The sequence below is a fragment of the Engraulis encrasicolus genome, chromosome 18 (assembly GCF_034702125.1).
Source record: "Engraulis encrasicolus isolate BLACKSEA-1 chromosome 18, IST_EnEncr_1.0, whole genome shotgun sequence".
NCBI classification, from domain to species: domain Eukaryota; kingdom Metazoa; phylum Chordata; class Actinopteri; order Clupeiformes; family Engraulidae; genus Engraulis; species Engraulis encrasicolus.
This window is the reverse complement of record NC_085874.1, coordinates 9,050,419-9,062,918: the sequence shown is the minus strand read 5'-3', so window position 1 is coordinate 9,062,918 and position 12,500 is coordinate 9,050,419. Positions and strand designations below refer to the sequence as shown.

The 12,500-nt window shown below is 44.4% G+C and overlaps 1 protein-coding gene across 1 annotated transcript in view; it reads left to right on the top strand.

Moving 5' to 3' along the window:
• LOC134468772 (collagen, type I, alpha 1a-like) overlaps positions 1–8,545 on the top strand; it is an 18,967-nt gene extending 10,422 nt beyond the window's left edge. The window contains exons 5-11 of the mRNA XM_063222643.1: positions 1,862–2,170; positions 3,857–4,015; positions 4,817–4,975; positions 5,776–5,807; positions 6,145–6,287; positions 7,301–7,307; positions 8,315–8,545. Coding sequence (XP_063078713.1) covers positions 1,862–2,170; positions 3,857–4,015; positions 4,817–4,975; positions 5,776–5,807; positions 6,145–6,287; positions 7,301–7,307; positions 8,315–8,386 — 881 coding nt within the window. The 3' untranslated portion in view covers positions 8,387–8,545. The remainder of the gene's footprint in view (positions 1–1,861; positions 2,171–3,856; positions 4,016–4,816; positions 4,976–5,775; positions 5,808–6,144; positions 6,288–7,300; positions 7,308–8,314) is intronic.
• The last annotated feature ends 3,955 nt before the right edge of the window (positions 8,546–12,500 follow it).

The window sequence follows — 12,500 nt, the reverse complement described above, 5'->3', positions numbered from 1 at the left end:
TGTGTTTGTTGTGTGTGTGTGTGTGTGTGTGTATGTGTGTTCCAAGCCTCATTTACAGTGTTGTGTTTCAACTTAGGTAGGAGAGTACTAAACACACACACACACACACACACACACACACACACACACACACACACACACACACACACACACACACACACACACACACACACACACACGCGCGCGCGCGTGCGCATGCAGAGTTGTGTAAAGTACTGAAGTAAAGTATTAGTACTCTTACAGATGTAACTATGTTTGTACAACACCAGTAGCATGACATTACAAAGTTGAAACCATGTAATATCATACCACTAGTTTTGTTATTACATCTGTACTTCTACTTCAATTTTATACAACTTTGTATGCATGCATGCACAAACACAGACACTGCATGCAATGCAACCTGCTTTCCACTCTACCCAACTGAAATACTTCTCTGTGACTGACAGCTATCAGCTTACAGACAATAAGGTCTTGTGGCCTTGAGCGTTAATCAGTGTTGCCAGATTGGGCTGTTTCCCGCCCAATTGGGCTGCTTAGGATGTCCGTGTGCGGGTAAAAATGGCATTTTGCAGAAAAACCCGCCCAATTTTTGCCATAGAAATCAATAGAATTTGGCGGGATTTTGTGCTTCTAGGCGGGTTTTGAGCATTTTTTGGGCTGGAAATCATCAGCCTCATCTGGCAACCCTGGCGTTAATGCAGGTTTCACGACCCTGTGTGTTTTCACCTGTGTTGTGTGCCAGCTGACAACATCTGGGGGCAAGGATGAGAATAGAGTGCATTAGTTACAACAACAGGAGTGCGTTTTAATATGCGACCTTGCCTCCTCCACTTGCGCTTGTCTCCTCGTCCCGCCTCCTGGCCCCTCCTCCGAGGAGAAAACGATAAAGTTTCCCAGCTGTCAGCCTAGCCACAACAACTTTTGAGGGACTGGTTTTCATTCACCATCCCAATTGCAAATGAGAAAAAGACTCTACAATTGAGCTTTTGCAAGATATTGAAATATAATGCTGTTGTCAGTGATGTCATCATGACGAGAAACAAGTGGAGGAGGCAAGTGGAGGAGGCAAGGTCGCATATTGCAATGCACTCCCGGTGACATTAGTGGGTTGGGCCGCTGTGTTCCTCATTTCAGGAAATTGCTCATTGAGTATGTCACAGAAGTGAGTACACCCCTCACATGTTTGCAGATTTGTAAGGATATCTTTTCATAGATCAGCATGAAAGAAATGCCACTTTGACAATGATTAGTAACCTGTTTTTAACACATAAAACCGCTTCAACTTGTTGTTCACTCAAAATAGATCCAAATTCAGCCGTTGGTGTTTGAACATGTACCCACCAAAGTGAGAACACCACAGGTAGCGAGTGTCTGAGAAGGGGCCGTGTTGGCCCGAAACATCATGAAGTTTATAGAGATAAAAAGGCAGGTCATCGGTTTGGATTTCATCCTTCCCTTACATTTAACTTTTACATTTTGAGTCTGCACCAATAGATGTGTGTGAGATTTGAGTGAAATCCTATGGAGAGTATCATGATTTGCTTCAGTAGATGCAGTACATGTTGACATATTACATGTAGGCTATAATATGTTTTTGCACAATTGCCTTTTTGTTTTTTCTGTATTTTTATTTTTTTCCCTCCCTAGCTAATAGTTGTTGAAATGTCCATGTGGGCATTATTTTTTATTTATGTAAGCTACTTGACACCTGAGGATCAATAAACTCTACTCTACTCTACTCTACTCTACTCTACTCTAACCAGTGACCGTGTGTGTGTGTGTGTGTGTGTGTGTGTGTGTGTGTGTGTGTGTGTGTGTGTGTGTGTGTGTGTGTGTGTGTGTGTGTGTGTGTCAGCAGGGGGGATGGCCATGGTGTCCTCATCTCAGGAGGCGGGACCAGAACCTGTGATGTCATCAGAGGCCCTCCCACTAATCTTCGAACCCTTTGAGGATGCTACAGCGCCACCAGCGGGTAGCATGCCACCATCACAGCCCTTCACACCTGCTGAGGTGGCACCGGGCACACTGGCAGAGACCGTTACCATGGACGCAGAGCGACCGCTTTCGATCGGTCCAGGGGTTGCAGGGGGTAGGGACTGGGCGTTGCCAGGGCAAGCGTCTGGCGTGGAGATGGCAGAGGGACCGGGCGACCGGGCAGAACACACTGGTGAGGAGAGAGAGAGAGAGAGAGAGAGAGAGAGAGAGAGAGAGAGAGAGAGAGAGAGAGAGAGAGAGAGCAGTCCTTCAGTACTTTCTCATTTCCTATTTGTTTTCCGACTAGTACACAGTAAAGAAAAATGGGATGTCAATATTTCAGAGTAAACCGGATTATTTACAACACTGTGGAGAGTCAGTGTCAGTGTAAAATTCTGCACAGGTGGCCAGTTTAATTTGAACTCAGCTCAAAATTTACATAATGTACACAATATTGAGTAGAATTAACTCTGAAAATGTCACACTTATGCTATATTTGAGTGGGACCCACATATTATCTGTTATCTGTTAAGAGCTATATTAACACTGATGTTTTTACTGTGTAAGGTCAACTCCTCCTCTCCTACTGGGAAAACAGCAGCTATCTATTACTCGTGTGCAAGACATTTGGATGCCAAATTAGTTTAAAAAACACAAATCAACTGTAAAGTTAACTCGGTCAAACCAAAGGATAATGGGAGCTGGGGTTATTGTCCATTCAGAGCCATTTATGTATTTATATAAAGAGTTACACCATTTCCACAGGATCCCGCTGTGAAAAATCGTGGCAAAATTTGTCCATATATGGTCAAACATGGCCGATCTTGTGGTCTTCACAAGATTCCGGATGTAGTGTTTGTTTCCAGAGAGTATCATTGAGGACTTTGAGGAATTGATCAAACTTTAAATTGATGTGCACTTTCAAAGCACACAATTTCAAGGAACTGTGTAATTACTTGACCTTAAATGGTAACTTGTGTCAGGACAATAGCAGCACAGCCGATTTAGTAGAATTAGTAAACGTAAGCCTAGCCATGTGTAACGGAGGCCAACTAGTAGAGTGTGGCGTTGAACGTTAGTGAACCTCCCTCCTGAAGCCTCATACAGTATTGGTAGCGCTGAGCTATCAGACTGTCCTTTAGCTCAGCGGTACCATGCTGTGCCTCCCATGCCCGAATTGGAGCATTGACTAGGAGGTGGCGGTTTCAAACTCCTATGGCGGACTGCGCAGGAACACATCAGTTACACATGCTAACACAAACTTATGGCAGCAATGGGTTTACCGATACCTTCGAGGCTAGCATATAACCACATGACCAGAGATCAAAGCATGGGGTAACTCTTTTTAAAAAAAAAATATTTTTATGGGCTTTTTTTTTTTGGGCCTTTATTTCGGATAGGACAGTGAAGATGCGACAGGAAGTGAGTGTGGAGAGAGACGGGGCAGGGTTGGGAAATGACCCTGTCCGGAGTCGAACCGGGGTCCCCATGGGCATGCAAGCCCAAGTGTGGGGGGCTTAGCTCGCTGCGCCACAGCGCCCTCCAGCATGGGGTAACTGTTATATCTCTGGGTCCGTTGCCACCGACACAATAACTTCCTTCCGGTGTCACATTTGCGGAACAGCAATAGAACTGGCTGATAGCAAACACTGTTCCCTTTATAACACATGACAATAACTTCCACTATGAGTCATAGAGTTGGACTGATGGGGAATGATGAGTAAGGGGGTTGGATGTTGCTCTGCTCTGTATTTCATTATAGTTCAAGTGCATTAAGTATGCAGTAAAACTCTTTGTGAAAAGGACACGCTGAGAGTGTGTATGTGTGTGTGTACGTGCGCTCAGTAACCGAATGATGGCTTCTCATTGGCTCCGACAGGTGCTGGCATCACACAAAGTCCTAGGCAGACTCCTCCCACCACCGTGGCCAGCCTATCAGCAAGCGTCACTCAGCAGAAGTCCATAGCAACCGTTACCAGGACTGCAGACTTTTCGCTGGTCAGACCCAAATCGGGACAGGAGGAGCTGGAGTCTGAGGGTGTGTGTCGATGTGTTTGTGTGTGTGTGTGTGTGTGTGTGTGTGTGTGTGTGTGTGTGTGTGTGTGTGTGTGTGTGTGTGTGTGTGTGTGTGTGTGTGTGTGTGTGTCTGTCTGTGTGTCTGTGTGTGTATGTCTGTGCATGTGTGCATGCGTGTGTGTCTGTGTGTGTGTGAGTTTGCATGTGTGAATGTGAGTGTGTGTCTGTGTGTTTGTATGTCTGTGTGTGTGCTTTCACATAGTATTAATGATAAAACATACATATCACAGTCACACAAATCATCACATACAAATGCACAAAATGATGTAATAAATATGAAATATCATCACAGCTCCGCATCACACACACACACACGCACACACACACACACACACAATCACTCATACATGCACACATACGCGCATACAGTACAAATGCACACACACTCCATGATGCAAAGGAGCACAGAGATATGATGTGCAAATATCATATCTGACCAGTAGACGGAGGTTTGTCTGTATACACCAGTGGTTCTCAACCTGAACAAACTGCCCTTGTACTCATCGTAAGTCTCCCAACGCCCCCTTGACCTCATCATAAGACTACCAACGCCCCCCCCCCCCCCCCCAGTATTGAAGAATAAAATAGACTAATGCACCCCAATGGTAGTTAAGCCTCGCACCCACTCAGCTGTATCCTTCTCAACGCCTCCCTAGGGCTCCCCAACGCCCCCTGGGGGGCTGTAGAGCCCCCGTTGAGGAACACTAGTATAGACTGTATATGTCATGTGCTTTTCCAGAGGATGAAGAGGAGGACACTGAAGACTCTGAGGAGGAGGAAGAGGAAGAAGAGGAGGAAGAAGAAGAAGAGGAGGAGGAAGAGAGCGATGAGTTGACAGAGGCCCCCCCTCCCGCCTCCACGCGCCCCCCCTTCAGCCTCATACCCCCCCTCCCCGTCTGGGTGCAGCGCAACCAGGGACTTGGTGGGTGGGAGTTGGAGTGTGTGTGAGTGTGTGTGTGTGTGTGTGTGTGTGTGTGTGTGTGTGTGTGTGAGAGAGAGAGAGAGATAGAGAGAGAGAGAGAGAAAGAGAGAAAAAAATCTGTTATAGCTGTAGCTGTGTGTGTGTGTGTGTGTCTGTGTGCATGTGCGTGTGCGTGTGTGTGTGTGTGTGTATGTGTGCATGTGCGTGCGCGTGTGTGTGTGTGTGTGTGTGGCTGTGTATGTGTGTCCTGTACTGTCTATATGTCACTTCCCTTCCTTTCTGTGTGCTGTGTGTGTGTGTGTGTGTGTGTGTGTGTGCGTGCGTGCGTGCGTGCGTGCGTGCGTGCGTGCGTGCGTGCGTGCGTGTGTGTGTGTGTGTGTTATGCTGTACCGTATATGTCTCTATGTCTCTCTCCTCCCCGTTGATGGTGCTGTGCAACCAGAGACTCTGAGTGGGAGGAAGGCTGTGTGTGTGAAGCACACCACACTGCACCGCAATCTGACACACAGCAATCTGAAGCACCATTTCTGAAGATTTTGAAATATGTGAACTGAACTGTGAACTAGTTCCTGTAGAAAGGGAACTCTTCCCACACTGCTACTGGGCCCTATGCACTTGGTTGTATGCTGCAGAGCAACCAAGGGCTGGGTGTGGGGGAGCAAAAAAACAGGGGGGGCTCTAGTCCCATTTGAAGCACACACACCACACCATACAGCACATATGATTCTGTGTCACAACGCACTGTTTAAGCATCTGCTATAGGTTTGACCTGACTTGGTTTCTTTTATTCTGTCTTTCAGCTCGCAGCTGGGTGGAACTAATACGAGAGAAGGTAAGCAGCTACAAGCGTGTGTGTGTGTGTGTGTGTGTGTGTGTGTGTGTGTGTGTGTGTGTGTGTGTGTGTGTGTGTGTGTGTGTGTGTGTGTGTGTGTGTGTGTGTGTGTGTGTGTGTGTGTGTGTGTGTCTGACTGTTGTGTCTTTGTGTCTAGGCCAGCTATGTTTCGGGGATGTTGGGACCGGTTGGTATTGGCATAGCAGGCTCTCTACAGATTGGGAGTGATCTCTACAGTGTGTGTGTGTGCGAGTGCGTGTGCGTATGTGTGTGTGTGTGTGTGACTGTGTGTCTGACAGTGTCTTATGTTATGTGTGGTGTTATGTCTTGTGTCTAGGCCGGCTATGTGTCGGGCATGTTGGCGCCGGTAGGCATTGGCATAGCGGGCGCGCTCTTGATAGTTGGTGCCCTGTACAGCGCCCGCCTGATCCTCCGCAGAAGACGCGACAGCTTCAAGCACCAGCGCCGGAAGGGGAGGCAGCGGAGAGGCCACACGGACTCATGGAGACACTCAGTTGCCGACGGAGACCGATACGCAGAGGTAACGCCCACTCATACCCTGGTACTACACCTGTTAATTACACGCTTATTATCTATAAATCTATGTCTATAAATACTCTGTACCATACCCTGGTTATTACATCCATAGTCCTACCTATACAGCGCCGCCAGTTAGTATTGGCACCCCTTCATTTTATTTACAAAATATGCAATATATCCAGAAATAAATGGAAATATAAACAACTTTTACCAACAGGATCTTTTAATTGAAGGTCCAAAGATATTTAGAATAGCAAAGTATTTTTTTCCAAATGCATTTTGTAATTTCAAGCAAAAACATGAAAAAGGCCATGTCCATGAATATTGGCACCCCTCCTTAACTGATTGGTCTCACAACATTGGTCAGCAAATGCAGCCTCCAAAGGTTTTGGTATTCGTCTACGAGCTTCTTTGACTTCTCTAGTGGCATTTTGAATTGTGCATTTGGATGTGTGCTTTGGGTTTTTGTCTTGCTGGAGTATGATTTTCACTTCAAACCAAGTGTTCTTGCACATGGTTACACATTTTCCTGTAAATTATGATACCTATGATGCCTGTCATGATACCTGTGATCTGGTCAAAGCCTCCAATACCTAATGCATCAATGGGGTGACATAATATTATAGATCTGACACCATGCTTGATTTTTGGTGGGGTGTCCTTTTCCTCAAAGACTTTCTTGCTGAATATGCAAACATGCTGTTTGTGTGCATCACTGAAAAGCTGTACTATTGCTTCGTCTGACCTTAGAACATTCATAAAAGGACTGTGCATTCCCTGTATTCTCTTATACAGACTTCAGATGTTCCCTTTTATGACTTTCATGAAGCAATGTGGTCTGCCTTTGCCTCCAACCAAAAAACAATAGTTTGTGTAGTGTTTAACTTGTGATGCTTATTGAAAAAAACTTCCCAAAACAGTTCAAAGTTGACATTCAGGTCTGTAGATGTTAGACCCTGTGTTTTGTCATTATTTGTACCGACTTCTACAGACTTCTATCATAATTTCTTCCCTTACCCCCACATCCAAGGATATTCTTTACAGCTCCCTGTTTGGCAGATTTCTGAATAATACAACACAGTGTTAGAAATGCTATACTAGGGTCTTTTGAGATGACCTTTTATTATTTGGAGGTCTTGTTTTTGCAAATAATTGTATTTCTGGTGTCCTCAGGCAGCCCCTCTGTCTTCACATTTGTCAAAGACGCACAGGTGTAACAGGTGGCTATTTAAAACACAAATATAAAAAAAATCCTTGCCTAATTCATGTCCTATGGGCAAAAGCAATTTGTCAAAGGTGATTCCCATTTGTTATCTACCATATTTGAGTCAAATTAGGTTTCCACAATGGTATCCAGTAAAGGGTGCCAATACCAGTGATTCCAGGAGCTTTACCTTCTTCATTTTTTCCCTCTCGTAGTTTACTATTCATTGCTGTTGATCATTTTTACATTTAGTATCAAACACAAGCTATCTATAGAAAATCATAGTTGGCCTTATTATTTGTTGTCTGGAGATATGTCCCATTATGTGCTTAAGCTTCAAGGGTGCCAATACTAACTGGCGGCACTGTATAACCTGTAATAACTGTAAATCACTTTGGGGAAAGCGTCATCTACTGTATGTGTAATGTAATGTAATGTACAGCGGTAGGAACAGACCAGGAGGCAGAAAGGAGACTGAAATGCAGTCTGTCTCTGACATGAAAAGGTTGCGTAATACAGAGTATATGACCAAGGCTGGTCTCCATTGGGAACTCTGTTTGTATGGTACAGGTGCATTAGCAGTGTAGTCCAGCACTCTCTACTCTCTACAGTCCTCTCTCCTCTCTTCTCTCTCCACTCATCTCTCCACTCTCCTCTCTCCACTCTCCACTCCCCACTCTCCTCCCTCCAGTCTCCTCTCTCCTCCCGTCTCTCAACCTCTCCACTCTCCTCTCCCTCACTTCCCTTCTATTCTGATCAACAGCAACCCAGAGAGGTGCGGACTGGACAGGACCAGGCAATGCTATTGGCCGACAGCTCAGAGGACGAGTTTTGATTGGCACGACAGCTCTGACTGCCCGTTTGGCTTGGCTGACACGGAGCACGGAGGGCAAGCTCTCATTGGCTAGCAGGTCTGAACAGCTGATAAAGGGGAAGCTCTGAGCCAATCGTCATCGTTATGGAGATGACTGGAGAGAGAATCACCAACCCTCACCATCCCACACCAGCAACACACATACACACAGACACACAGACACACACACACACACACACACACACACACACACACACACACACACACACACACACACACACACACACACACACACACACACACACACACACACACACACACACACACACACACAGACACACACACACACACACAGACACACACAGACACACACAGACACAGCTGTTTATAAAACTACTGTATATACAGTAATAGCGCTCTCTTCTGTACACTATGACTTGCACTTTGTCTCCACGGCACCCATCTGTGGGCCGACTCTGGCCCTGACCGCAGCAGATGTGGGCCAGATATGGGTCAGAGACGGCTATCCACTGGGCCCGGTCTGCAGACACCACTCACCTGGAATTTATTTTCACACGTTTTAAAAGACGAGTGTTCATTTTGTTGAATAATTGAAGAAGTTTCCTTTTCATTTACAGATATCATATACAGTACTATTATGTACTTACATAATTAATTCATATTGATGTGTAGTCATGCATGGAGAGAGAGAGAGAGAGAGAGAGAGAGAGAGAGAGAGAGAGAGAGAGAGAGAGAGAGAGAGAGAGAGAGAGAGAGAGAGAGAGAGAGAGAGAGAGAGAGATGTAAGGAATGGGTATACAAAACTGGGACTAATAGTGAACTAATAGTGAATGGGCACCTGTTGAGAAGCATTCAGCCCAGTCAGCAGACAAGGTTTGAGGTCCAAGTGTGACTCTTAGTCCAGAGGCTAAAGTGAAGCAATCAAATGACTTAGCGATAAAAGCACCAAATTTGGTATGAAGACTCACAAAGGGACTCTAAACAGATTGAGAATCATAGGCGCCTAAGATCTGGACCCTTGCAGCCATTTTTCAAAACAATTTGGTCTATTCTGTACAGTTTTGAATAACGCGAAATGTAATTTCTTGTAATGTATCGTCTATGAATTCATTCCATACTTGTGTTTTCCAAATTACTTATTTGTTGTACGTATTTATTTCAGGGAGCAATGACATAATACATAGAATAAGCTGAATTGTTAGTAAAGAGAATGATGGGGGGAAATGTAGTGTCCTAAAACGTTTGACTGGCAATGTGTATTGGATAAAGTATTGCTTTCTCCCATTTGCCTAGTTCATGGGGTTAGTTCAAAACAGTGCATGGGAACCATCTGGTCTTTCTTCAGAAACTGGTTTCTCTGCATGCATGGCCTTATTAGTCTGTCACCTGAAATACATAACCATTCATAGAAACTGTTTAGTGTGTGCACAGAACACACATATGCCAATGTATGGTACATATGGTATGTTCCCCCCACATACTGGACCTGAGGAGATTTTCAGTTTTCACTTATTTTATGGTATGTTCCTATGTCCTTTGCATGTTGACTTACATTTGACGGGTGGAGTCTGTGCCCAATTTTTTTCTTACGACTCTACATCTCATCAGTACCCCTGCCCTACCAAATTTGAGGCTAATATGTTGTTGCATAATCTGGCTGTATTTATTTTATTGTATTCTATTTTCCCGGTACAAAATCCAGGGGTCAGATCTTGAATGCCTATGATGCTAAATCTGATCAGACCCGCTTTGAGAGTCCTCACACCAAATATGACACTTTTATCAAGTCAAGTCAAGTCGTAAAGTGATAGATTTTGATGAAAATCTGCACTTAGTTGCTAGACTATCTCTGACTCTATAGCACTTACTGTAGATATCTGTGTGTCAAATGAGTTAAGTTGGAGGCAACTGGATGTCTGTAGCCTCTCACTGCAGATGGGCCCATCGACTGGCCTGTTTCTTCTTTGCCGAAAACACTCAAATACATCATAACAACATTGCCATGACAATGCAGAGTCTTAAGTAGCCTATTAAGCCTTGGTCACTGCCATTTTGGTGACAATAATGATAATAGTTATAACAGAGGCTCCTGCGCTAAGGGGTTAAGCTCCAAACTAACCTGGAGGAATGTTCACAGACAATTTGTGCGTGTGTGTGTGTGTGTGTGTGTGTGTGGGTGCGCGCATGTGTGTGTGTGTGTGTGTGTGTGTTTATGTGTGTGTGTATGTGTGATCCCCTTTGTGAACTGCCCTACCAAATTTGAGGCAAATATTTGCATATTTCTGGCTGCTTTTATTCTATTTTATTCTATTTTCTCATTACAAAATCCAGAGGCCAGATCTTGAATGCACTCTTGATGATGCACTCTTGTGCACCCAGCAGTGTATAGTGAATCTGTGTGTATGATGACCCAGGTGTTCTGCCTATTGCTGACTCCTGCTTGTGTGCACCGTAAGTACGCGTTTGTATGCTGTATAAGTGCTTTGTAAATTCGCCATGGTACTATGTGACTGCTTTGTAAGTTCGCCATAATGCTATGTGACTGCTTTGTAAGTTCGCCATAATGCTATGTGACTGCTTTGTAAGTATGCATTTCTATGCTGTACCACAGCAGCTTTGTAAGTTTTCCATGCTATGCTGTACAACTTTGCTGCTGCATCATTCTCTGGATTATTTAACTGGAAGATAGAGCTCACTTAGTCCAACTAACAGTGGCACACACACACACACACGCACGCACACACACACACACACACACGCACACGCACACGCACACACACACACACACACACACACACACACACACACACACACGCACACACACACACGCACACGCACACGCACACACACACACACACACACACACAGCTGCCCAACTAACACACCTCATAACACACTGCAATCCAATAACTGACCTTTTGGTTATACTAAATATTTGGCTATTTTTGGCCTTTGTGGTAATTTCTTAGCCATTATATGTAAATACTGAATACTAACTTAGAGAAATTATGTTTTCTCTTACTGAAGGGATGGGTTAAAATGTACAATGCGGTACAAATGTTACTGTCAGTTTGCACTGAAATTCTCTTTTTGTACAGATGGTCATAGTTTTTTTTTTTTTTGGAGCATGGTGATGATTCAAACATCCTCTGTAATCTACTGTTTGCTGTGTGGTAACTGTAATGTCATTGGATTCAGGTTGTTCACAGTGTACTCTGCATGAGTTCCCAGTACCTACATCTGTTTGACATCGACTCTCACCAGCCGACAACATCGTCTGTCAGACTAGAGCCACGATATGAAGAGCTCTTTTCCAAAACGCTATATCCACCATTTTTGACTTTTTTGCATTTTAATATTGGAATTGACTGTTAAGATGTCCTATCATCTATATGTGAATTCTTGCCATTCAAATGTTTTGAAAACATACTTTTTAAACCTCTATAAAATGCATTTTGCAATGCAATTTAATGGAATGCCCAATACAAAAATGTCAATTTTCACAACATTCTATCAAATGGATATATCGCATTTTGGAAAAGAGCTCTTCATATACTAGTATACACTGCACACCACAGACAGACTAAATAGACTGGATTCAGTGCACTACACTACATAGACACACTACTTCTAAAGACTATATGGGGCACATTCTATGATCCTCATTGTCCTCGACCTGTGCTTGTTGCTTCGCGCTTCTCTAACGCCTGACCTCCACGGAGAAAACAAAGTTTCCTAGGCAACTTTTGGGGGACTTTCCCCCATTCAACATCCTGATTGCAAATGAGAAAATGGCCTTTGCATCGTGCTGATGCGAGACATTGTATTAAACTTCTGTCGTGCAACCTCATCACAAGGCCAGAAGCACAGAGGAGGACATGAGTTAGGATAATGGAAAGGAACCCATGGACTCCATTCACCACCCCTACACTACACAGACTGAAGTCATGATATGCTGTAGTACACCACACTACACTACATACGCACACTGCATAAACTGGATGCATTATCACATAGTACAGTACAGTACACACTGCATACTGGATTCATTAGTGTAGTACAGTACACACTGCATACTGGATTCATTAGTGTAGTAGGCCTACAGTACACACTG